The following is a 27556-nucleotide window of genomic DNA, read 5'->3' on the forward strand; positions in this document are numbered from 1 at the left end:
TTAACCTCTAGTGGACTCTAATGGGCTAGAGGCCATTGTTTCTTAGCGAGGCTGTTTGTGTTGGAGGGACATTGCAGGACATTTGGCATCCTGCTCCTCAGGCAAGAAATGCCAGTAACACCACAGAGTTGCTGTGAGAACCAAAAGAGGTGCTGTCATACTTTATTCCTAAACACTTCTCAGGGGTTAGTATTGCCCTGGATGAAAATTATTGGGCTACACTGTTAGGATTCTTGGAAGGAGCTATTGAACGGATTGCTTTGGGAGAACAGACTGAAAGTAGGTAGAGCTTGAAAATTGGACTGGTCAATCCTTTTGGTATCTGACGTGTGTGTTCTTGTTTTTTAAGTAGGTATTTTGAAACAGCTTTCAATCCCATTCTGCTTTTTCTCTCCTATTGACAGTGGAGAGGGGAAAATAATGTCTGTTATGAACTGGTACTGTAAAAAACATTTCACGTACTTATCATTTGAAGTATCTCATATCTTTGTTAGGAAGTTTTTAAATTCCCATTTTACAGATGGTTCTGGTGCTAAGGGATGAAGTAACTTGCTCAAAGTAGTGCCAGAGCCTATGCTTTTTTTCTTTTTTTTAAAGCATAACCTTATTGTTTGCTAGTTAACCTCTAGTTTACCACTCTGGATTTCCAGTTTTGAGTAAATGGGACCAGACCTTAACTATTATTCTGGTTTCTGAATTTTATTGCTAGAAATTTGGGACTTGTGTAGGGTGAGAGAATAGCTAACGTTTTGGGTGATGGAAGATACAGCAGTCAGACACAGACACATACCTACCTCCTGGAGGTTATATATTCCAGTCTAGGATATAGATATTAAACAAGATAAGTAAGTAAATCATATAGTGTGCTAGTGATACATGCTCAGGAGAAAAAGTTAATCAGCGACCCGGTATAAGAAGTGTGCAGGATTGAAATTTTAGATGGGTTCACCAGGGAAGGCCAAATTGAAATGATACTTGATATGAAAAGAGTGAGCTATATTGGTGTCTGGGAGGGGGTAAGAAAGAGTATTCCAGGTGGAAGGATCAGTGAATACAAAGGTTCTGAGGCCAGAGCATGTCTAGCTAGTTTGAGGAAACTGTGTTTTGTTTTGTTTTAATGTATTAACTCCTTTCATTCAATCCTGGGGGTGCTATTACCGTGTTTCCCCGAAAATAAGACCTAGGCAGACAGTCAGCTCTAATGTATCTTTTGGAGAAAAAATTAATATAAGTCCCAGTCTTATATTACATTATATTACATTACATTATATTATACCGGGTCTTATATTAATTTTTGCTCCAAAAGACGCAGTGGAGCTGATGGTGCGGCTAGGTCTTATTTTCGGAGAAACACGGTACTATTATCTCTATTCTGTTGATGTGGAAACTGAGGGGCAGAGAAGTGGAAGGCATTGTGGGGGCAGAGCTCTTAACCACTGCCTGGGACTGGACGTGTAGAACCAAAGCATTTCCTCTCAGCACCAAAGAGGTTAGGAATTCCAAGGCCTCTAGAATTTCACTTTCTCCTCCACAGTCCCTTTTCCTTTCCTACTTTTAAAGTTTTACACACAATTCTCTACCTTCCGGGAGCATTATATTCTAATCTAGGATACAGACAATGAACAAGATAAGTAAGTAAACCATATGTAGTGATACGTACTCAGGTGAACAAGAAAATCGAACTGGGTACATAGGAATTTGGGAAAGCTTGGCTTTGAGAATGTTGTTTCTTTGGGAATCTGGGAGTCTGAGGTGCTGGAGATGGGAGGAGTTTGGGGAGGGAGGTCATGTAGCCCAAATGCTCCCAGACTGGACGAATCTCCTGAGGAGATTCCTGGCCCCTTCCGTCCCGTAGCTGCTGATTCAGAATGTGGAGAGCAGGGTTCCATGGTGTAGCTGACAAGGTAAAAGCTGGTTAGTGCTTGCCGGCCCCTCTGAGGAGTGGCAGAGAACTGGGATCAGAACCCCATGTTCGCTCAGTCTAGTACTCTCTTCACCGTGCTGCACTGCTGCCTTACTCTTGAGATGAAAAAGTTGTAAAGAAGGGGTGTTTAATTTTATCAAGTGGTATTTCGGTTCCTGTTTAATCTTCTTGGGGCCTTACTGTTTTATAACCGTGGGTTTTAAGCAGCATCTGAGGAGGAATTCTTTCTTTAGTTGTGTGATTGTCTTAGAAGCTTTTGTAATTTGTTGGGAATTGGGAGATACCGGTTAGCTAAGTTTGGTCTTCCAAAAAAGTTATCTTCATCATTTTTGGAAGAACATTTTCGCTGTTGAAAGGTGGCTAATAAAAGTGCTCTGGATGAGAAGGAATTTATCATTTGTTGGAGCATTCATTAGTTTGGTGTTCTAGCTGTATTTGAAGGGCTCTTTCTGGGACCAAAGAAGAAATAAAGAAATACCAGCCACCTGGTTGTGGTTTTTCTGCCGTGCCTCTTTAGGGTGGGCAGCTGTGAGGTGGTTAGTACGTTAGGCTCTCATAATCTGTTTGAGTTTTGCTGGATGATTCAATGACTCTTCCTCCTTTGGTTTCTTTTACCCTTAGTGAGTTTTCTCATATCTTCTGATCTGGAAGGATGGAGCACAGTAGCCTAAATAGCTCAGCCTGGGAGAGAGCCAGGCCTCTTGTCTTTCTCTCTGTCACTTTAGAGACAGTGTGGGTTGGAAGGTCCTAAGTCTGATGTCTTGTTGCAGCCCCTCCTAGGAGTTTGGTCAGGCTGGTGCTTTGGGTGATATCTTTGAAATGGGTTCTTCTAAGTCTATAAAATGGAATGTGCCGACCTTGTAGAATCGTTTCTGTGAGCAGAATGGAGTAGATAAAACTTTCCATTGACTTTGGATTTTTTATTTGTATTTAACTTGGACACTTATGGAACTTTGAAAGAATTGAAAACAAAAACAAAAAACAACCCAAAACCTGTCTCTTTGGCGTGGTAGTTACAAACTTATTGGTAATCTCTCACATAGACCAGCTTGTTTAGAACTTGAATGAACTAGAACTAGAATGAAAGAATCTTTTTCCATCTTTTGTGAAGTGGAAAACTGGGCTTTAATTCTCAGGTTATGAATGATAAGAATCATAGGCTGAGTGGGTTCGATTCCCTGGGTCAGGTGTTGGTATACCTGATGAGGGATTTTTATTTTAATATCATCAATTTAATTTCAGGAAATCTTGAATGATGTCTTTGGTGAGGCCGCATAGGAGGTTAGGAATCTGTTATTGCCCTAGGTGGGGAAACATGACTGTTTAAATGCGAAACAAAAGGGAAGGAGTCTCGTTTTTAGGAGGCAGGGTCTGGGGATAGAACTAAACCAGCAGGTTTCTGGGCAGTTTCTCCTCATTTGGGATGGGAGGAGTCCTTGCCCAGTCTTCAGAGCCGTGAGGTGCTGGAGGAGTGAGAAAACACAGGATGAGGGGGCAAGGGGTACAGATTTCTGTGTGGCTGGGGATGGGGCACGATTCTCTGGTCAACTCATGTGTATCAGGGTCCAAAGGGCGGTTTTTCTGGAAGTCTGCTGTCCATCCTAAGATGTGAGTGGGGCCACGTGGAACTTGCACGTTGGTTGGGAGAGGCCTTAACTTTTATATTTGTCCCTGCCTGGAATGCTTCTCAGCAGGGGAGGGTCCGGTACGGGAACTGGATCAACAGCTGCCGCCTGTCCCTGTAATCACAGGAAGCTGAGGCCGGGTGCCTTTGTATGGGAGCTCTGCAGCCAGACAATAGTTTGTGCTGGCGGGGCCATGTGGCGAGTCATGTGACCCGGGGCTGTTTTCTTGCCGGGGTCCTTACCCATCTGTTCTCTCCGCTCTTTCTGGGTTATCAGGCGCCAGTCCAAGTCCTCCCAGGCAGCCAGCTTCATGGCCAGAGATTACGAGCACTAACCTTCCTGGCAGGGGCGGTGTGGCTTCGCGTTTATGCAGATGAGCCATGTGCTTCTCACTTCAAGGCGTTCCACAGGAAAAGCCTTTTCCTGTGTTTGGCTCTCAGTGGGCGGTTCCCAGCTTACTGTACTGGGACTCAGCAAGCAGCAGGCGTGCACAGGAGGGAGCACAGTACCCTGGCCCCCTCCCATTCCACCTCCAGTGCTACGTCACCACAACACAACCGCTCGCGCTCTCATACTGTTGGTGTCATTCATTCGGTGCCAAGATTGCTTTAAAAAATTCCCTTGGCCCCAGTTCAAACAGGAGTACAGCTGGGATGTGTTAGATTTTAGGCAGTCTGCCCTCAATTTGAGATGAGTTATAAATAGCAGTGCCGACTTCCTTAACTACCGCTCTCTGAGGTAAAATGCAGGTTAATTACTGTGGGAATCAATTAGGGGGTTCTTTCAGTTAAAGAGCCAGGGATGCTTTTTAAAAAATTGTTATTATTAAAAGTCATACAACAAATCTGGCCAGGAATAAATTGAAAGCACAAGGATTAAGGAGTAACATGTAAATGTCCAAAATCCAAGATCATGGCTCTCGGTTTATACTGACTCCAACTAGTTGGCATTTAGGGTGACAGAACAAGTGGTAGTCAAAACTTTCTGATGGACACCTTTTCCAGCCCCAACCCATCCTTCTCGAATCGTGTTCTTGCCAATCCAAACCTGGCTCCTTAGAGTTGCTGCCTGGTCACTTCCTTTCTCCATCTTAGGTTTGAGACTGAAGCTTGGAGCTTTCCTTAGGTGGACTTGGATTTCAAGAAAATTAAGAAGTTCCTCTTTCCTGATGGACTGTCACATAGTTTGGTGCATTTTGGTGAAAGTATCTTTCTGCTGGGAAGTTTGAGTCCCTGGTCCTTTCTTCCCGGCTCCTTTCAATTAATCAGTCGTGGTCAGAGGCTGGAGAATTTAAAGTCCAGTCTTTATAGCTCAGCAACCCCTGAGGGTCGTAAGGGCTTTGCTTGATGCAATAAGAAGCTGTAAGGGATTGCATGAGCCCCCTGGTCTGGAGGGGCTTGTCATTCCATTGGCTTGGAGCAGGAGAACTCTCTGTGCAAGTGGTTAGTCTGCAAACTGTTTGTTCTGAATATATTCAGAGGGACCAGCTTGCTAAGGCATCCTTGCCTTTGATGCCCCCCAAACTGCATCTTTTGATGCATTTCATTTGGCAGGCAGTTTGTAACACAGCCAGTGATCTGGAAAGAGATAAGTGGTGGATAGAGATGGGGCGTTTTCTTACGGCTCTTTTCCCTTTTTCTTATTTTATTTTTTATGAATGCAGGAGGGTATATAGCAGGGGGCCCCACTTCCCTGATCAAGGGGGCAGCATTTTCCTCTCAATTATGTGTCTTTATGGCAGAGCCTTTGCTTTTGAAGTATAATCACAGTAATCTACTCCTGTGGTTTCCCATTGAAAGGATTTCCTTTCCGTCTTTCCCAGAGAGGAATCTCTGGCCTTTTGCAGCCAGGGTTTGGTGTTTACCATCCGTTGCCTTTTCCTTGGTGCCTGCAGACTGCTGATGATACTGGTTTTTCTGTCTTAATGTGTAGTAGAGATTTTTCTGGTCTGAAATTGCTACTTTCAAATAAACTGATTAAGTGAAGATTTAAGGCCCTTTGTCTGTTACAAGAGATTGGAAGTTGGCATTTTATCTATAACTGCAAATCACAAATCTTTCACAATGGTTTTAAATGTCAGAAGTTTGAGTTAGGTCCCTGCCCACCTCCCTTTCTGATAATGAGCAGATGTTTAACTTTGACAAGAGAACAGAGTGATCTGATTGTTGGAGCCGAATGTATTTGTTTGCTAAGCTACATATTCTGTTGATTAAAACCCTTTGGTAAGGGAGGGGGTTAGCAAGCTGTCCAGGAAAAGGAAATGTCTTAATTTTACTTTTAGAATAAGAATTTCTTTGACTTGTGTTTATTTTTGGTCTGCAAAGATTTCCTAAAGTTGACGGACAAATCATAGAACCCTTTATTAACTAGTCCCCATGTAAGTAGCTGTCCTCTATTGGGAGTGCAGTTCACCTGTTGTGTGAAAGGAAAAGGTAACTTGTCTTTTGTTTTTAAGCAGGGGGTTTGGGGTGCCTGTACAGTTTGAGGGCCTGTAGGGTAAAGGATGGCACATAAGATTCTTCTCAACAGTGTGCTGTTCTCCTTTGGCTGTTTGTTCCACCCTCTCCTCTTCTTTTTCAGTTCAATTCACTTTTTTTTCCTGCCCTCAAAGTCATAACCTGGTTTAGGGTGTGCCCCCCAGCCATGTAGTTAGATGGTGTGATTTGGGCTTTTTTTTTTTTTTTTTAATTGAAATGCTATTTTACTGTATTTCCTATGGAATTAGAAGAAATCTTTATTCCTATTTCAATGTGATTTAACCTCAATGGTTGCTAAAATATTTATGCCACGACAAATTCTTTTGGAGTCTAATTCCTGTATTTCATAATAATGACTTTATATTCTTTTTTTAATACAAAATTTTTTCAGTTACAGTTGACACTCAACATTATATTAGATTCAGGTGTACAGCATAGTGTTTAGACATTTATACAATTTACGAAGTGATCCACCTCATTAGGACCTGGCACTATACATAGTTATTACAGTATTGTTGACTATACTCCCTATGCTGTACTGATCTGGACTTTCTCTCCATAGTATCGCCTACCTACTTCTTGCATTAGGGCAGCCTGACACATTGCAGTTACTGAGCCCTCGCTCTGCACTTGAGGTCTTTGGGAGGGGACACTTTGAAAATAAAAGACCTTTATCTCTGGCTTCCCAGAACTTAGCCTTGAGAGATGCAGCCAGTTAGCTAGACAACTAAGTGCCAAACCTTATGATTCTGACTGAATTTACAAGAAGACATTTAGCAATGGGAGCGATCGGAGTGTGCTGAAGAATTGGGGAGTGGTTTCATGTTGAAAGGGTGGATTTCTGCAGGGTACCATTGCATAGAGCTGGGCATGTACTGTGTGGGGAACTTGGGCATGAAACTGAAAATGTGTAGAATTGAGCATGCTGTGGAGGGCTTTGGAGCCAGACAGAAGTCCTGTTTATCATTATTGATAATACCTATTACTTATTGGGCATTTAAATACCAGGCACTGTGTGAAATGTGTTGTGTGCATTTTAGATGAAAAACTGAGTATGTTCAGGGTAAAACAGTGATAGAATTAGGATCTGAACCCAATTCTATTGATTTGCTACACTCTTTGCTCTTTCTGTGCAATACTGTACAGGATGTAGCAGGTTAGTAGGTAGGAAGTTTGGAGCTATTATTGAGCAGGGAGAGACAAAAATTATTTGCGAGCATTGTTCTAGAACTGTGTGGTTCAGTATGATAGCCACTAGCCACGTGTGGTTATTTGAATTTAATTAAAAGTAAAAAAATAATTCAGTTCCTCTGTTGCACTAACTATATTGCAAGTACTTAATAGTCACACCTCACAGGAGATTTTATTGGGCAGTGTTTCTCTAGATCACTGGTTCTCAGCTAGTGTACATTAGAGTTATCTAAGGATCTTAAGAGGTAAGGGTGGGGGAGCCCAAGCTCTTCCAGACCCACTAAATTGGAATCTCCAGGGAGAGGCCCAGGCCTTCGTGAATCGTTGCAGAAAATTTTGATCTGTAGCTCTGATTAATAGCTACTGCTCTAGAAGCTCCATGGTAACCATGGTAACGACTGCCCCTCATGTGTTGTGGGAAGACCTGGACTGACAGAGATACTCAGAGTGGGCTGGTCTCTGTTTAGCAAATGTAGTCCCTTCACCTGGAGGCCACATGGACGGCAGCTGCAGTCTGGGATGCGATGAGGATTTCCTCATTATTTCTCCTCCTTACGATGTGGCGGTGTGTAAGCCCCTGAGCACTTTACCAGAGAGAATGGTGATGTTTTGGCTCTATTGCCAGGTGTATCTGGGGAAGACCACATACTATTTATTACTTACTAGTCCAGTTGTTAAATTTGAACTTCCTAAACAGTCCCAAAAGAATCTATGTAGCTCCAAAATTATGATTGGGAACATTATTGAAGCTTCTGATACAGAGGCAGGACTTGGGCAAAAATTATTTAGTTATATTGGAAACTAATAATATTATTGACAAATAATATTGAACAAATAATATACTGACATGTAGTAGTGATCTGGGACACGGTTTTACCATGATTGTAGTTTAGAAACTTGGAAGGTACTCCCTTCATCACTGTTATCTTTTTAGCTGAGATTTCAGCTGCAACCTAAGAGAACTTTGCTTCTGCTTTTTCCCTCTTGATATTTAGAATAGTCTGTGGCTTTTTGTCTTATCCATTTTCCTCATGACAGCTTGACTTCCTCTATTATAAAACTCTTAGGTAGTACTCTGCCAAAAAAAAAAAAAAAGATGTACAGAGAACCAGTTGTTGAATGCCCCGGCCCCTGCCCATTTTGGAGGGGGTTTTGTGATTTTTAAGGTCTAACACACCTTAAGTTATAATTTATTAATTGTGAAATAACAGAACTAGAAGGGACCCTAGGTATAATCTAGACTTGTGGTTCTTAAAGTGAAGTCCCTGGACCAGTAGCATAAATAGCACCTGGGAGCTGTTACAAATGCATGTCCTATGCCCAACCCTGAGCCTACAGAATTCAAGACTTGGGGGGTGAGTCTCCACGGTCTGTGGTTTAACAAGCCCTCCAGGTAATTTTAATGCATGCTAAAGTTTGAGAACTACTGAACTCCTACTAAATTTGAGACTTAATGATATTCAGGCCCAGAGTATTCATATCTACTCACCACCCCCAATTTAAGATTCAGTTTTCAAGTTTTATGTCAGGTCCAGGCCTACTTTCCAGCTTGGGTGTATCTATTTAAGGTACTTGGAGAAACTCCCTATCCTGTCCACACCAGCAGTAGATATAGGTAGGCATCTCTGACAGGGGAAAGGATGCTGGGGCTCTGTCCTGTATATAGTTCCAACAGGATAAAGTCATGTCAAAAAGTGAATGAGCAGATTGGGCCTGTTAGCCCACAAAGAGCTAAAAGAAATCTCTGTTTATAGCGAAACACCTGTGAAATGAACTTAGCTTTCATTATTGGTGCCATGCTGTACCTCTATATCTTGTTCTTTAAAGAGACAAAAGTCTCCTTATACCCTGAAACTCTTGAATATTAAAGGAGATGAACTTGTCAGTTGAGAGGCACAAGCCTGTAAATTCAAAGTCACAGTTCCCTCAACAACTGTAACTTAGCCCTGTTACCCATTTTGAAGAAAGCATTAATTGATGTGCTTGTGCCATCCCGCAAACAAGCTATAGATGTGCGAGGAAAAAAGATTCCACTATTTAAAGGATAGAAACATCTAAATGCTTGTATACTTGAATTCCCAACCATAGCATTGAAGCCTCAGTTTTGGTGTTGAACAACCAAAACTGAGAGTATAGCAGTACCGTCCTCTCCCGGCTGCAGGCACTTTGCTCTGATTTTCTACACCATGGAGTGCATCTATTTATTGCTCCACACCTGACCTGTCCCTTGGATCTCAAGTAGTACCGCACTTACAAAGTAGCATATAGCTTACAAGATGCTGTCACAAACTGGTGGTAATTTCATTTTACGTATAAAAATCAAGGTTCTGAGGAAGGTTAAATGACTAGCCCAAGGGTTACTGGGTCTAGACCATTACTCTTTCATAGTAACTGTTTTTCCGTGCGGCATACAGACCTGTATACTTGGGTTTGTGTTTATATTGGCCAGAGGCCATTTGAAAGCTTCAGGTTAATGAAATGTTCTTTATTTTGTAGCCATCCAGTCCGATGGATCAGATGGGCAAGATGAGACCTCAGCCATATGGTGGAACTAACCCATACTCGCAACAGGGACCTCCGTCAGCACCGCAGCAAGGACATGGGTACCCAGGGCAGCCATATGGGTCCCAGACGCCGCAGCGGTACCCGATGACCATGCAGGGCCGGGCACAGAGTACCATGGGCGGCCTCTCTTATGCACAGCAGGTGACTCCAATTACCTTAACCCTTAATCTCTCTAGGATCTGGTCTTGAGCTATAGAATCAGAATGGGCTTTGGCTTCCAAACCTCTTGAAAGGAGGGTAGGCCAACTGGCTCAGTTAGTTACAGTGTGCTACAAGGCCAAGGTTGTAGGCACCATCCCAGATAGGCTCAGAGGAACACTGCTCCCTGGCCGCATACCTGTCTTCTTCTGTGACTTGGCTGGCCTGCTGCTTGTACCCACTGAGTGGTGGTCTCTGAAGGTGGTGGGAAGAAAGAAAGGGAGTGACTGAGCACCTCTGCACTGCTACAAAGAAAAACTAATCATAATGTGTGCCCTGGGGATGAAAGAGGCCCTGCACATTCCTCCGGGCTTTCAACATACAGCTGTCTGGTTCAAAATGAATGTTTAGGAGGGACGGGGGGTAGAAGGAAAGGAAGATTCAACAGTAAAGATGCTAACAGTGCTGTAATGTTAAGATTCTCCTCGTTTCGTCTGGCCATTCTCTCTTTATTGTCTTTTTTTGTTTTGACAGCTTTTTCTACCATTTATATTTGAGTGATATTCATACTGAAAATAGTGACGGACAGAATATAAAACCTGACTTTACAGCAAAGAATGCCTTTAAATATAAAAAAAGATATTGGGATATTGTCGCTTTTCTTTTTTTTTTTTAAATGAGAAAATGGAGGAGAGATGGGGTGGATATTGTTTGTTTTTTTCTTCCCGCCTTCCCTACTTACCAAGTGTATCTCCGCTGCCTAGAATAGTGCCTGGTAAAAGTAAGCAAATAGGCTCTCAAATATTTTTTTGAATGAAGATTAGAAAAAGAGAACTAGAGTAGCTGAGTGCTTTGCACACTGTCTGGATTACTAAACCCTAGGTTTTCAGTCCGCTGAGCCAGGCTGCTGTTGACTATTCGTTGTGGCTAGGATATAGATTCCTAGCGCTTATAAAAACAGTCTAGACCGTGATTTTTTTAAATAGTAGGTTCATTGGTGAAAACAGCTGCTCTTAAACTCTTGTTAAGTTGCCCAAGTATTAAATAGTATAAATTTTTTGTGGATGAATGAAGTCTACTTGTAAACAAACCAACTGGTAACCCAGCTTGACCATCCTTCCTGGCTCAGTTTAGACAGGGACAGTAGAAAACCCTGGGCCTTCTAAGTGTGAGGCTTGGGTTGCTTGCTTTCTGTACCCATAGCTTTGGACAGAATAGCTCACCTATCTTCATCTAGAAGATTCAGTGCTGACAGTATCCTTTCCTTTCCTACAGATTCCTCCTTATGGACAACAAGGCCCCAGCGGGTATGGTCAGCAGGGCCAGACTCCATATTACAACCAGCAAAGTCCTCACCCCCAGCAGCAGCAGCCACCCTACTCCCAGCAGCCACCATCCCAGACCCCTCATGCCCAACCTTCATATCAGCAGCAGCAGCAGTCTCAGCCACCACAGCTCCAGTCTGCTCAGCCTCCATATTCCCAGCAGCCATCGCAGCCTCCACATCAGCAGTCTCCAACTCCATACCCCTCCCAGCAGTCTACAGCCCAGCAGCACCCCCAGAGCCAGCCCCCCTACTCACAGCCACAGGCACAGTCTCCCTACCAGCAGCAGCAACCTCAGCAGCCAGCATCCTCGACGCTCTCCCAGCAGGCTGCGTACCCCCAACCCCAGTCTCAGCAGTCACAGCAAACCGCCTACGCCCAGCAGCGCTTCCCTCCACCACAGGTGAGATGCCTCTGTGTCTTGCCCTGCGCGTGACCACATGCAGGTTGGGGGCTGGTGTCATGAGAACTTTGCCATGCATACTGGTTCTCTAACGTGCACGTAAAACCCCATTAAACTCTGGGTAATCATGCTAACTCGATTGATTGAACTAATAAAGGCATAACCTTCTTAACTGCTTAAAAACCTGTAGCTCTCCTTGCTGGTGAAGAAATAGGGCAGTAGAAAGTTGCATAGACAGATGAATTGAAGATAATGGGACTGATTTTTTTTTTTTTAAACTAGCATTCATAAACTTGAGCATCCAAATAAATTTTGTCTTTTTTAAAAGCAACACTTTGGGAGGCTGTACTGTATGTTTGTTCCAACTGCCATTCCATTCAGCTATTGTTCAAAATATTTTGGATCCCTTTATAATGAAATTGCTACCAGAGCCAACATCACACTCTTCAGAATATTCTCAGTGTGGCAAATCCTTTTCTTTTTTGAGCGTGGATATGGTTTATTGGAAATAGCTGAAATTCATTTGTAGCCATATCTGTGAACAAGGTAGGTGATGAGGCCTAAAAATACCAATTTGGGCTTTAGTCTTTAAAGAGCAAAAAGAGAAGAAATAACTGAGTTATGACAGATAGGTCCACTAAAGATTTTGTGCTTTGGTCCATTGTTGGAAAAATACCTCACTCCAAGGCAATATCTTTGAAGGAAGCGGTAGTCATTTTAATGCAAAGGTTCTAGCATGAGTTTTCTGTTGTTTTTTAAATTAATTGGTCTCATGCCTTGATAGATAGCTTGTAGTTAGCCAGACTTGAGCATTTAACCCCAAGGGAACAGCTCTCTGTGAGTGGTGATAAATGGTCAACAGTGCCGTCAGACAGAGTCTTTCGTCCACTGTTGACATTCTTGTCTCGAGAGCCACGCCTTGTATTTTTCTGCTTTCAGATGATACCATGCATAATTGGCCACAGTAGTCTCTCTCACCCAGCTTTCCCTTGGGTGAGATTCATAGCCCTTTTACCACGGAGCCAGCTTACCTGCTTTGTCAATATCAGGCCTTCACAGCTTTTGTTTTTCTTGTTTTAGGAGTTATCTCAAGATTCATTTGGGTCTCAGGCATCCTCAACCCCCTCAATGACCTCCAGTAAGGGAGGGCAAGAAGATATGAACCTGAGTCTTCAGTCAAGACCTTCGAGCTTGCCTGTGAGTATTCCTGCCACCCTCTAAAAAATGATGGGGGAAGAGAGGAAAGCAAAGAAAACCAGATTCTGGTTGGATGTTTTTTGGTGGTATTAATCTAAATGAACAATGAGCTATTCCTTGAATTCAGGTTCAAAATTCTGAGTAGAAATTTATGGACTGACCTCGTAGACAAGTGTCTGGTTTGGCTACCTGCCCAGGGAATAGGTTTGTGATCTCTGTCTAGAATTTTTTGTTTTTGTTTTTAAATTTTGGACTCTTAGGCGTGGACCGAGGTGAGGGACAGAGAAGATGGAGATGTTGGAAGCACTATCTGTTCTCCATCCAAGTTGAAAGAAGTCTAGGTTGTTATTTTTTTTCTTTAAACGGAACTTTTTTTTTTTTTTTAGTTTTATTGGGAAATGTTGGGGAACAGTGTGTTTTTCCAGGGCCCATCAGCTCCGCGTCGTTGTCCTTCAATTAAGTTGTGGAGGGCGCAGCTCAGCTCCAAGTCCAGTTGCTGTTTTCAATCTAGTTGCCGGAGGTGCAGCCCACCATCCCATGTGGGAATTGAACCAGCAAACTTGTTGAGAGCTCGAACTCTGAGCCCTCTGGCTGCCCCTCCAGTAGCTCAGTGGCAGCTCGTTGTCTTCAGTCTAGTTGTGGAGGGTGCAGCTCACTGGCCCATGTGGGAATCGAACTGGCAACCTTGTTGTTCAGAGCTCGTGCTTTAACCAACTGAGTCATCCGGCCTACCCCTAGAAGTCTAGGTTTTTGTTTTTGTTTTTTAACTTTATTTTTGAGAACTTAGTTTTTAGATTTTTGTCTTAGGATTTAGCTAAGAGGTAAGATCTGGGGTGCAGTCATGGATTGTCACATTGAGCATGGGCACAATACAGGCAGTTTTTCTGGTTGGTGTTTTGGGTGAATAGGTGCTTTTGTCTAGTAGAGTGCTTGGTGCCCAGGTGCTTCAGTAATATTTGTGGAATGGACTCACCATATCCTGAGAAAGGCATTATGATCTGCTGATTAAGAACTTGGGCTCTAGAGCCAGAGTTACTGGGTTTGCCTCTGACTCCGTAACCTTGGGCAAGTTAATCTCTCCACGCCTTAGTTCTCACATCTGTAAAATGAACCTAAAAGTACCCACTTCATAGGGGTGGTTGTTAACATTAAAGAGGTTAATATAGAGAGAGTGCTGGTGCATTGTAGGCAATCCATGAATTTCAGCTATTACCATCGTCATCTCAGAGGGCATAGGAACTGTCCTTGATACCTGAAAGGCAGTTTGCACCATTTAATAGTAGACTGGTTCTGGGAACATTTACCCTCAGCCTTAGTTCTGTTAGTACATGTGGGCAAGTCAGTCAGGTTCTGCAAATTAATCTCATGGGCACGGGAATAAAATGGGCTGCTCTGAAATCTAGTAAGACAGTAAGTAGCAAACCCTCCATTACAAATCCTGTTTCAGTTAGGAAATGGAAATTCAGCCACATATGCCCAGACAAAAATCTTTTGAACTTTGGTGGTTCTTGGAATCAAAGCCTATCTCTTTAGTTATTCTGACTCGGGAGAAAATGATTTCTGGATCTTTAAGAAATAGGTAGGAGGCAGGAAGCCTCCCCTGGTTTCCCCTTAAGATACCTGAGCTATAACCTCAGCAGGGCAATGTGTGTGGAGTCCCTTCACACCTGTTGTTCTGGCTTCTCACCTGGGTAATAGCCACTCTCAGGTAGGACTTTTGAGATTATTGACTTTCTCAGCTGAGGAATCGGGGAGGAAGTGTCTGAATAAGGCAATCCCTCTTTGTTCCGTTCTCATTCATGTCTGTTAACAATCCTTTTCTGCATCCTGAACTTCTCTGGAATGTGCTTTTCTAACCTGATTCAGTCAGAAATGTATAACCGCTCCCTCATCATCTGTGGTCAGTGGCTTCAATCTGGGTGAGGTGCTATTGTGTGAAGAACCCAGACTGGTGGATTTCTGCTAGTGCTGTAAGATGCTCCCCATAAAAAAGTTGCTGCTTGCTCCTAGTGACCTTTAGACAGAACTGTAGTTGGAATATTTTAGTCCTGAGAAACCTTGCATACAAACACATTGCATGTCTTCTAAGGGTTGAGAGCCTTGTACTACTGAATACAAGAGCTTCTGATTTGACCTACTGAAGTGAAAGTGCTGGCAGCTTCTTCGGCCCAAGGGAGGGTTGTTCCTGGGCAGCCCATCACAAGGATCATTCCCAAGTTCAGCCTTCTATAGATTCATCCAAATGGATCGTTTGCTTGGTGGTAGAAGCTCCATGTGGGAGATGAGCTGGCTGGGTTATTGGCATCTTGTTGTTGAATTGCTTTTTTATCCCTCTGCTATTTGGACTAAGAAACAGAAGGTGGTTTTTCTTTGAAATTTTGGTTTGATGCCAAATCTGGCTAGCCAGGCTGGGAAACAGTCACATCTGAAGAAACGAGAAGTTGGGATTCCCTGCAAAAGGCCCTCTTCTTTCTTAGCAGCACTGTTCAGGGATCCTGGGGTTTGCCAGTTTACTCCTTCACTCCAACACCGATTTGTGCTTGGCTGCAGAGCAGATGCTAGCCTGACTGGAGGGCAGCCCCTCCAATTTCCACATCGCCCTCCTCACTGCTCACTCACCTTATCACTTAGCCTGGAAAGCATTGGGATTGTGACACTGGATTTAAAGACTGTATGGTTTCTGATCCTGATTATTACCAAAATTAGAGTTTGAGAAGTTTTTTGCTCAGCTATTAATTCCAAACTATTTTGCCACTAATATCCTTATTATGTTAGCCCTCTATTTAAAACCTCAATTATTTTTCGTTAATCTTAGAATAAAATCCCACCCCACTTTCTGATTCGATAGGCTTGGAGGAAGGCCTGAGAATTTGCCCTTTAACAAATACCCCCGTGCTCCTGATGCTGCTTGGCCAGGGATGGCACTTTGAGAACCTCTACTCTGTCCTTTTTGACTCTCTGTCTTGCTCTCAGCTTTCTGTTTCTGTAAGGCCCCCGTGCTTTTGTCCTGCCTTCAGGCCTTTGCACACACTCTTCTCTTTGCCTGATAATAGACGTTTCCTTCCCACTCCTCCAGTTCACATTTCAGACTTCATCTTCAGGATCATTTCTTCAGAAAACTCCTTCCTACTCAAGCTTCATAACATACTAAATAACTCAGCTTAAATAACTTCTGTGATGCCTTCACTGACTAAAGGCAGTTTTTATTTTTTTTAAAAAAAACCTGCAATATTTAAGACATATAAAAAAGTATAAAGAATAATTCAGTGCCTGCATATTCATCTTTAGAAACCAAATCTTGCTGACGTAGAGAAAAGCATCTTATATAGCCCTCTGGGATCACTTACGTATTCTCGTACCCAAAGAAATACTGTCTTGTATATGAGGTTTCTTTGTTCCATCTTGCCAGAGCATTTCCTGGAGGGCAGACACTGGATTATTGACCTCTGTGCCCCCAACACCTATCACGTGACTCCCAAGGCCGGTGGTTCTCTACCTTGGCTACATGTTAGAATTCCCTGGGGAGCGAATGATTTTTAAAACCAATGACCAGGGTTCATAGAGTTCTGATCTGCTTGATATGGGATAGGGCTTGGGCTTTGGTAGGTTAGAAGCTGTCCCGGGTGATTCTGATTTGCATCCTCAGTAAAGGTCCACTACTCCAAACTATGTCAGGTTCCACTGCTATGATAGAATGTCTTAGTACGAATGCTTTTGGTCAGTGCTTCTCTCAAGTGTAATTTCAATGACTTATTTAATGCAAGCTCTGTGAGGGCTTTAAGACTTGCTCTGTCTTGCTCATTGCCATCGTAATGCCTGACACATAGTAGGCTCCAATTCACTGAATGAATGAACCATTACATTGCTCATCCAGAAAGTGTCTGACAGGGGACAGCGTGACCATTATGGCCTGACTGTAGTTTTCATTGCTAGGGCCAAAGCAGGTATTACAGACTGTTATGGGAAGGTCCAAACTCCATTTTAGAGGATGAGTTGATTTATTTGTGCTTCCTGAAGAAGTTGGGTTAGGGTTTGTCATCTGTCTTGTACAATAGCTGCCACTTCACCTTATGTTAAGAAGGTTCTTGTAAAGGGATGGGTGAGCAAATCTCTAGGTATTGCATTAACTCTTTAATTTTCTTTATTTTGGGGCAAAATCTTTAAGGGACTCTGAAAATTGGTATCTGAATTTTGATTATAGTCATATTTTGAGAATGACCTGGAGTTGCATCTTTGAAAGCTTCTACTTAAGTGTATGTCGTTTTCTAGAAAGACGAATGCTTTCCAAATTTTTCTTACTGAAGCACACTTGTAAATTTACATTTTAGTCTTGAAGGTGTACCTGATTTAGGGTTTCCATTCAGTGGTAGAAAATGGATATAAGATTGAAAACCCTGATCTGGAGAGGTTAGCTAGATCAGTACTTCTCAAACTCTAGCATGTGTTAAGAATCCCCTGGAGATTAAAACATAGATTACTGACCTCTAGGCAGAAAGATTCTGATTTAGTAAGTGTGTGGGTGGGTCCCAGGAATTTGCATTTCCAGCAAGGTCTCAGGTGGTACCGGAAGTTGCAGGTACTAGAATAACTGTGAGTTTAGGTGGTCCTTTGCAAAAGTAAGAAAACAAATTACTGGACTGGGAAGCCTGTGGTAACGTGAATAATAGTGGTGACTTCCACAGTAATTTGACTCTTGATGAGCTGGAGGAAATGCTGTTGGTTGAAAATGGTGGGGAAAAAAGAGACTTGGGAGAGACTACCTGCAGCAGTGGCCTCAGTGCAGTTTTTTCCTGGATTAAGGCAGCCCTTGAACTGCCGCCACCACCCTGGGAGCATTCTACTCTGGCACCCATCACTGGATTCCTTCCATAAGTTGGTCACCAAATCCTCGTCTCCCTCAGAAATGGCTTTTGAATCTGGTTTCCCCTGTCCTTCTCCACTGCCGGTTTTTCAGGCCCCTGTTATCTCTCACTTGGTGTCTTGCCACAGCCTCCTGACTATTCTGTTTCTTTTCCTTCCAAATCTGACCTCAACATAATCACCAGAGTGATCACCTTAAAAATCAAACCTGGCAGGTAACATTACTGCTTTAAAACCTCTGGCTACCTATTGCTTATAGGTTTTTAAGCCCAAGGGTGACATACAAGTTCCTTTGTAATCTGGAGAATGAAGATATTAAAAAATATATTTTTTTAAGTAGGTAAGTTCCCTGTCTCTGGAGTAAAACCTGGTGCACTGTTGGCTGTGGGTGTTATATAAAAGGCAAGTAGGCATTAGACAAGGGATCGGCTTTGATGACTTCTGAGGTAACCTGAACTCTTAAATCTGTGCTTCTGAATATGACATGCTTCCTACTCTCAAGGATCCTCCTGTTTCATTAGTGAAATAGATAGAAAAATGTGCACCTAAACGTTACTGTGAGTGCTGTCAGAGTTTGGTGAAGTCACTGATCCATTTATGTCTAAATAGTTGAGGGAAGACATCACTGCAGAAGTTTAGAATGAGCTAGGTATGGATGTACTTGAGTGGTTGGAAAGGAAAAGAACAGCGGAGCAGAGGCCAGGTGGGGGTGGGGTGCAGTATAGATAATATTTTAGGGGCTGGTCAGGATTAAGCTTCTTGGGGTGGGAAGTGACAGGCAGGAAAGCTAGATCACAGGGGTTGGGGCCCTGGTGGGCTAATAAGTAAACCTTTGGGATTTGATCTTGCAAGCCTGCTGATGTGTAATTAGGGCAATAACAGGATAAAACTAATGTTTTTTAAAAATGGTCCAGTGGTGTGTAGTATGGTTTGAAAGAGGGTAAGTCTGGACGGGGATAAGTTAAACTGTCGAAATACTTCTGGCAAGAGGTGTGGAGTTGTACCCCTCCATCTCATTTGCATGCTACGTAGTCCTAATTGTGAGATGTGCAGGAAAGAATTTATAGAACTGAGAATAAGTGGACTCTGTTGGGTGGAAAATTTAACAATTTTGAACGACAGGTGGGAAAAAAAGAAAGAGAAATCTCATTGGCAGAAACAGAAAGGTTAATAGGAAAATTCATTTTTGAGGAGAAATGAAGTTCCCTATAGCAAGATGTCTAAAACAAGTGCTTAGTTACTACGAGTTGGAGACAGGAGACTGAAACTTGGAGTAAGATCTGAGTTTGAATAGATTTTGAGAGTTGTCTGTGCAGTAGTTAATAGTTAAACCATGCAATGAAATAGGCCTCCCAGGCCACGGAGTAGAGAGAATGGAGCCAGACAGAGGAGGCCTGAACAATGCCTGCAGTCATCGTGGAGAAGCGCCCAGCATACAGCCAGAGCGATCGGAGGACGACCGGGATTGTGTCATACTTCTGGAAGCCAAGGGAGGAAAAAGCTCGTCCATATCCAGTTTATATTTTAGGGAATATAAAGTTGGATTTGTCATGGAGCATCTTATTTAGGATCATTTTATGTAGGGAGAGGACCTGTTGTCTGAGGACTGGAGGAAAGGAAACGAGCAAGGCAAAGGTGTCAAGACAAAGAGCACCCTTGAAAGGCATTGAAGGAGGAGGCAGCTGAGTCAGCCCAAACGCCTCAGCATTGTCTCAAGACCTGCATGTTATAAGGCAGATAGGGGAAGATGATGGCAGGATATTTGGAGGGTATAAACGGACACATCTTTTCGGGAGTCAGGAATCAGGCACTCAACTGAGTTACCTTGTAAGGGACACTATACTGAAGAAGACCTAGGAGCTGCTGTTGAAGATCTAGAACATACTTGCTTCCTCTGGTTAGGTGGGAGTGGAGGTTATTAATGCAGGGTGAGGTGGAGAACAGGATTAGGATTTTTAATGTCTGTTAAATTATCTATAGATACTCTTAGCACTTGGGTTTCCAAGCCCTTCTTTAGATTTGACTTAACAACATAGTAGCTATTAGCACTCAAATTTTACTACTGTGATATTGTCAGACCCTGAGAGTTTGGGTTATAGGGATCTGGGAAGTGAAAATGGGAGGGAACCACCGTGTTTCCCCCAAAATAAGACCTAGCCGGACCATTAGCTCTAATGCATCTTTTGGAGCAAAAATTAATATAAGACCCGGTATTATATTATACTATGCCCAATCTTATAAGACCGGGTCTTATATTAAAATAAGGCTGGGTTTTATATTAATTTTTGCTCCAAAAGACTCATTAGAGCTGATAGTCTGTCTAGGTCTTATTTTCGGGGAAACACAGTATGTTGTTCCTGTAGAACCCGAATCTTAGAGGGTAGAAGTGAGGCCGAGAAAGGCGCTACAGCCTACACCAGTCCTCATAGAAGGGCGGGAATTGAAATATGCTTTACATAAGAAGAAACTAAGGGTCAGAACCAGGATTGGAATCCAGCTTTCTCTGGTATTTCAGATGAAATACTTCCTGTAGCATCCCACCCAGCAGAGGAAAGACATGGACCATCTGACCTTCTCCTCATGTTTAACCAAAAGCCCAACCATTTGCCATTTAACATTTACTAGACTTGTGCTCAGAAAAGGAGTATAAATGGATTTCCATTTCACTTTTGTTTTCCCAGACCTTGTAATGGAGGCACAGATGGGTTGTGAAAAGGGCAGCTGAGGGACAGGGAGGGGTGGGAGAGGGAAGATGGCTAAAATCCATAGGGCAGGCCTGCTGGAGGAACTAACCAACTAGGAAGTCACCTCAAACAGTGGAAAGTTGACTAGAGTTTGGTTCTTTGGTTCCCCTTGTGTTTGTTGGATGAGAGCAAGCCCTGTTCTATGCATTTCTTCTTAGAACACAGTGTTCTGATAAATGCTAACTTCCATCAGTTATAGCCTTGTTACTGAAAACACGTGGTCCATTATCTAGCAGTACAGACATCACCTGGGAGCTTGCTACAAATGCAGGTTCTTGGGCCCCACCCAGCTTTATAGAATCCAGCGTTGTTAACACGATCCCCAGGTGATTAATTTGTCTGGTTTAGAAGCAAGGAGTTTAGACCCTGAGAGCTGAGACTAAAGTTTTCAAACCTGGGGATTTTGGAATACAATTAATTTTACCAACTAGTGCCTAGTAAAATATAAATAATCTCTGAGTGTGGGGGATGGGAGTGGGAGATCACCCCCAATTGTTTTGTGGGTGCTTTTGGGGCCCTTGCACCTCATGCCTACAGTCCAGACCCCATTTTGGGGCCATCCACAGCTCTCAGCATACTTCTGCAGCTTCATCTCTGGCCACACAGGTGTGTACCTTAAGCTCCTTACAATTCTTGGTCCTTCCTGCCATTTTCCTTTTGCTTAAGATGTCCCCCCCCGACGACCCTTTTTCTTTTTTAACGCCCAGCAAGCTTCTACTTTGGCTTCAAAACCTACATGAAATACCTTCTTGAGGACTCCTTAATTTTCTTCATGTTGGCATAGCATTATGCTGGTACTTCTGCTTGAGAACCTAGGTCTGTATCTAACACCTGTATCAGGGAGATTACTTTGTAAACCTTTGTTGAATAGCCCCTAGGTTCTTGTTACCTGAGCTTGAGGGCCAGCTTTTTGTCATCTAGGTTTATTGGGAGGAGTGACAGAAATCTTCTAACGGCTTAAAAAATTGGAATGTTTGAAGGATTTTAATTTTATACTGTGTGTGTTCCCTTTTGTCACATTTCATGGTAAAAGGAGGCGGGGCCAGTGGTTTTTGCCTACATTTTTAATAGCTTGTTTTCAAAGGGGTAACAGAAATGCCACTAGCAGTTTGGATACCCAGAGAAATTAGACTGTTCTGAGGTTGATGACTTGTTTTCCTTATATCTGACTGTGTGTCTGTGCTTGTTCTCCTTGAATTGTAGCCCAGGTGCTCTCACAAAGTCTGAAAAAGGAAATCCCCTTCCCTCCCCCCCTCGTCATATCTGCCCAGACTGCTCAGAGCAGCGTGTACCCTGTGCAAGTGGCCGTCCTTTCACTAGAAAGCTGATTCTCTGGCAGGGCTAGCCAGTCGGCTTCTCCATCTTAGTCACGCTGCTCTGGCCCTGATACTGCCTGGTGCCTGCTGGAACCTGTGCTGCTTGCAGCAGATTATTGTATGCTTGTTCCTGGGCCCATTTCCTGTTTCTATTCTAGTCGCTGGTGGCTCAGCTCTGCTTCCTGCCTGTGTGTCTCACACAGATTCCTCTTGCTGGAACCTTTTGTTTTCTTCGGAACAACTTCAGTCTGAATACTAACTGAGCTTACCTCTGGTGTGATGGCTCCTGGGGTCAGTTACCTACTGAAAACTGGTGGAGAGGACCCCCCAACCCCCCGCATCTCACTTGGGTTTGACTTTGTTTTTTAGTTCGTCTCCAGCCCTGCTGTAGGAAGCTGCTGGTTGCCAGAAATTGGTAAGAGGATAAGCTGGGATCTTGTGCAGGCCAAACTCACTCCACTCATTAGCTGTACAGGGCTGTCAGGATTGGTGTGGCCTGGTTCTTTTGCACCTGGAGCTTATAAACAAATATAATTCCTGCTGCTGAGGAAGACACTTAGTACCCTTTCTAAACACAAGTCTCCCTCAAGCCCAAAGAACACTTTGGTTTGGGTAGGTGATGCCATCCTCAGCAGAGTAAAAGCTTGTAAAGAATATAGGGATGGAAAGGAAAGCATGTGCTGACTCAACCTTCCATCTTGTGTGAGCAATTCAAACCATCCCCCCCCCCCCCCCGCCAGCTTAAGAGTAGGAGGGAGAAAGTGCAGGGAGGTTGTAAAAAGGGAAGTGAGGGTGGTTGTCCTGGACAAATGTATTTTAAAGTTCTGAGGCTCCCCCATCTTGCCTGTTTTCCCCAGAAGACACTGGCTTAGCAGAGAATATGTGTTGTGAATAATTCTGTTCTTTCTCCTTCACAAACACTCTTGGGTTCATCTGATGATACTGTGTCAGAGTGGTTTCTACACTGAACCCTTGGCCTAGGTATGTGTAATAGAGAGGGATTTAATATAGGGAATTGGGCTTAGGAAATTATTAGAAGGATTGAGGGAGTAACTACTAGGCTTGTCCTACAGGAACAGACCCTAGACCTAGATTTGACCCACCAGGGGAGCTCTTGCTTGTGAGCCACTCTCAGATTGCTCGCTCTAAATCTGCTAACCAGGGGTCAGTGAACTGGAATCAGGAAGCAGTAGCTGCTGCCATCGCCAGAACCAGCACCCAGTTAACTGGAAGATGGAACCAAAAATGCTCCTGCAGAAACAAGTGAAGGAGACAGAAATACAGTCTCTGCCATACTTTGATCTAATCTTGAGTCTGCTTCTAATTAGCAGAACCTGAATTGTATCCAAAACCCATCCACACAGCATTCTGGGAAATGTAATTTTCAGCTTTTTAACTACAATTAGGGAAAGAGTAGAATGGAGACAGCATAAGCTAGTCCACAGAATATTTACCACACTAACACAAATACCACCACTCCCCTTCACCCCTCACTTTCCATACGAGGAACCTGAAGCCCAGAAAGAGTAAAGGACTTGGCCAAGGCCGTTCAGTAAATGGAAACATTGGGTTCCCCGACTTCTAGTCCAGTGCTTTTACTGTTAGGGCCAACTCCTATAAAGGATCAGGAAAAAAATGCCATCTTCAGAAAACAGACTTTGTCTTCCATTATTCTCTTCTCTGTGGAGAAAGGGAAGGAGGAGGTATGGAGAGATATGGGGTTGAGATTTCTGGGCAACGGTAGTGATAGATACTGTAGTTTCTGGATTTAGGTCTACTCTCCAGGAAGATGTAGGAAGCATTTACTCTGGAAGGAAGAAACCTCAAAAACTAGAATTCCCTGACATTCTTGAGTCAACTTATGGATGAACTCAGTTGCCTGGTAACAATGGCTTCTACCCAGCTTCTTATGCCCTTTCTCTCCTGTTGGTGCTTTCTGCAAAGCTGCCATGGTTCTTCTCTAAAAAGACCAACCAAAATCAGAAAGCCAGCCCCCACATGTGACTGCCAAGCTATTTCTTTTCTGCCCTTGGGGACTTAGGCTATTTGAACAAGATATAAACCAAGTCCTCCTAGAAATGTTATCCTTACAGAAACCACTAGGGCCCCTCTACACCAGAGTGAGAATTTGTTCCTCTAAACTTGGTCCAGAGGGGAGGACCTCTAGGTGTGGAACTATGTTAACGTGCCTGATAAATCAAGTATAGAATTAGCTCTATCGTCTTTTTCTCATGTTTCTCATGTAACACTGTTTGCGGTGCTACCTGAAAGCTGTGATGAAACTGACGTGATCTAGTGCTGTCCCTTTGGGGAGCAGTGCTTGATCTCTTTCTCCATTCACTTGTGTGGCCTAAACCTATTCCATCTTCCCCTCCTGGTGTCAGCATGGAATTGGCTGGTATTGTGACACAATCTCGGATTGCCATGAGGCAGAACTCACCTCTAAGCTGCTAGCTTGCTTCCTTCCTTCCCATGACCTTTCCCAAAGAAGCTAAGAAGCCATGTCTTGTTAAAGGTGGGAACTCAGTGAACCTGTCCCACCCCTTTTTCCCCCACCCCCCAAAGCTATCCCTTAAGAGGCCAGCTTTGGTATAGGAGGAATATTGAATATTGCATATTGTTTACTGAGATGAGTGAAGATAATTTTCTGGTATTTGGGGGAAGGTAGGAAAGAAACCAATTTCCAAATAAAAGAGATCAGTGGTCAGAGGAACTGTTATCAAAAATCCATTCCCCCCTCTGCCCCCATTTTCTACTTTTAGAATTTGATTGTCTCTCCCTATGTTCAGAGTTGTTCTTTTTGGTTTTAATGGCCTTTGGGGTTGATAGCTGTCTTTTCTGGTTTAAGATTATATTCATTCCCCACCCTCAGATCTGTTTGTTCTACTCCCTCCCCAAAAATGTTTGTATTTTATCTAGACCAGTAGTCCCATGGTAGAGAAGACCACTGGCAAATATGAATGTAGGGCTTTCAATACCAAACCAAGGAGACCATTCGTTTGGCTCCCTAGACCTCGCTCAGCTGTATTCAGCACAGTGTCAATTTTGCCTTCCCCAGTTATGCACATTATTACATTCTTGCTTGCTTTCTGTTATAATTCTGAGGGGCAGCCAGATGCGGTGGAAGCCTGAGGCAGTACCCCTCTCCCTTACACTTCTCAGACCTGAAACTCAGCTTTCTTTTGTGTTCCTTTCCTCTCCCCTTGTTCCTGGTCCCTCCCCACCTCAAGTTCTAGGATTCAAGCTGATGATCATGATGGAACAAGGTCTGTGTGCTTGGCCTTCCTAACAGTGAATGCTTGACTTGGAGAAAGTAGGGAGTTCTAACTTCTTTGCCTTCTCCAGCCTTACCGTGCTCATTTCCTGCTGAGATGAGAACAGTCTTATTCCATAAATATGCACTGCTCTAACTCAGGCCCCGCTCTGACCCAGTTTCATTTTTTTTCATATTTGGAATGAAGTATCTGTTAGCTAGTGACCCTTAAAACACTGTGTACATTTTTGGCCAAGAGGTGGTTTTTGCCTTAGATGAGACATCTCTCCTCGCCCAAGAAAGAAGCCTTTGCAGGGAAGGGGTGTGTGTCAATAGGCTGATCAGGTAGGTAACGTGGTATATGCGGGCCTGGTGGGGACTGTGACAAACTGCAGAGCAAGGTTTCAACTGATGAGTACCCTGTGGGGAGTTCTAGGATCTGTCTGTCTATCTATTTTACAAGTTGGAAACCTGGGTTTTTTTAATGTAAAATCTTTGAATTATTAGAAGGGTCTGTATAGGAGTATTGGGCAAGGGATTAAATGTTTTCTGGGGCCTGTGGCTCTATCCCTGCAGCTTCTTGTGGACTGCCCAGATAGCTTTGGCTCCCTTGGAGCTGGTGCTTAGAATTTCTCTGGGGTGGGGGCCAGCTATGGGGAGCACCATCTATCCATTGCCAAGTCTCATTGTGTTTGGTGTTTGTTTTATTGGTTTGGGGAGGGGGAAGTGCAGGGGAGACGTGGAACAGAAGCACTCAATGTGATTAAACCTCTAGCAGAGCAGATCTGTGGGAGCAGAATATCGACCCCTGGAAAATCAATGGCTGCTGCAGTGGCCAAGCTGCTGTTTGCAGGGGCTCCCACCGCAGGAATGCAGGCAGCACAACAGTCTTTCTTCTTCCCCTTTTACACCTCAGCAACACCCTCAGCCTCTACCCAAAGGGTCAGACCCACCTCAAAAGATTTTGCTGGGGTGGATTAGAACAGCAGGTTCTTGCAGTTTTGGAATGAGATTGAAATTGCTCCAGTGACACAGAGCCCTGCTTCCTGACAGCCTCCTTTCCAGACATTCCTTCTCTGCACTGCAGTTCTATCAAGAGCTCTTACCCAAGTGGCACAGGCCCACACGGGGCTGCACTTTTGACAGCAGAGTCAATTGCCTCGATGCCAGCACCCCAGAGTCCCTCCCTCGATGTGGAGGTCTAGAGTTCAGGTGCAGGGTTGGGTGGGGGAATGTAATTAAAGGAAAGAGAGGACTGATAGAGATTGGGTCTACAGAGCACGCTTTTGAGTGGATTATTGGTTGAGCAACATTTATTAACGTATTTTGTCTTTTGGGTACCTGACATTTTTTTGGTCACTAATAACATACCGTGTTTCCCTGAAAATAAGACCTAGCCAGATGATCAGCTCTAATGCGTCTTTTGGAGCAAAAATTCATATAAGACCCGGCCTTATATAATAGAATAGAATAGAATAGAATACCAGGTCTTATATTAATTTTTGTGCCAAAAGACGCATTAGAGCTGATGGTTCGGCTAGGTCTTATTTTCAGGGAAACAGAGTAGGAGAATATAGCTGGTCCTGCTCTAGTCCCAAAGATGAGTGGGGGAAAGACCATCAGTCCTGTAACACTGGGTCTAGACGAGCCTTGGAGGGACTCTGGGCCGGGCCTGTAGGGTGAGAGGCAAGGGAAGTTGTCCTATGACTATGGAGGCTCCCTCCCACCCCCGCAAGCTGTTCTCATCTTTGAAGTTTCCAAGGCAAAAAAAGATTTTTGTCTGTAGTTGCTGCACCTAAAGTGCAACTTCAAATAGTTGGTCTTCCCACCCAGTCTCCTCTTTGGTGGCTGGGCAATGGTTCACTCTGCTGTGTTAGAGGGGAGCTCTGTTGCCTGTTACCCCATTGTTGGAGCATGACTGTGGGCAGGGGATGAAAGCTTGCTTGGCTTTTGCCCCCAGAAAGGAGCTTTCCCATTTTGTAGTCTGGGCAATGGGGCCCCTAAACAAGGCCCAATTGTCCTGCAGTTTGGAAGGGTGGTTGCAGGGCTGGGTGAGGAAGAAAGTGTGAGTATGAAATTGCCTGAGATGAGGCCACCTAGAGGCTGAGGCGTTTTCACTTCTCTGGGCCACACCCTTGTGCTTGGTAGTAGGATTAGAGCACATTCAATATGAAACCAGTAGAAACCAGATACCTACCTACCTTCATGGGACTTAATTTCTTCCTTGTCTCCCTAGATTCTAAGTCACTCTTTCTTCCCTGCTCCCCCTTGTAAATTAAGTGCCCTTCTAAGGATCCAGAGGTAAGAAAAATTGCTATACCCTCTAGTAGGTTTAAATTGAGAGTGAAGGTGAGAGGGCTGATTTGAAGTAAACCATGAAAGAAGGATTAGAGAGCCAGGGTGGTTTATAGGAAGAGTGCCTAAGAAAGGGGAGCACATAGCATCGTAGACTTACAGAGTTGGATTATCAGTTTAAGTCTTTCCTCCTATGGAGGAGCTAAGTGAGGCCTAGTGAGGTTAGCTTAAGAGTCAGGTAGC

General features: G+C 43.7%; 1 protein-coding gene across 2 annotated transcripts in view; it reads left to right on the forward strand.

The window, feature by feature from the left end:
• Nucleotides 1-27556, forward strand: part of ARID1A (AT-rich interaction domain 1A) — a 65818-nt gene that overhangs the window by 14910 nt on the left and 23352 nt on the right. For both annotated transcript variants that reach the window (XM_033113552.1, XM_033113551.1), the window contains exons 2-4: nucleotides 9714-9923; nucleotides 11196-11648; nucleotides 12729-12845. In XM_033113552.1, the coding sequence (XP_032969443.1) occupies nucleotides 9714-9923; nucleotides 11196-11648; nucleotides 12729-12845 (780 nt within the window). The remainder of the gene's footprint in view (nucleotides 1-9713; nucleotides 9924-11195; nucleotides 11649-12728; nucleotides 12846-27556) is intronic.

Source organism: Rhinolophus ferrumequinum, chromosome 9 (genome assembly GCF_004115265.2).
Source record: "Rhinolophus ferrumequinum isolate MPI-CBG mRhiFer1 chromosome 9, mRhiFer1_v1.p, whole genome shotgun sequence".
Lineage (NCBI taxonomy): Eukaryota > Metazoa > Chordata > Mammalia > Chiroptera > Rhinolophidae > Rhinolophus > Rhinolophus ferrumequinum.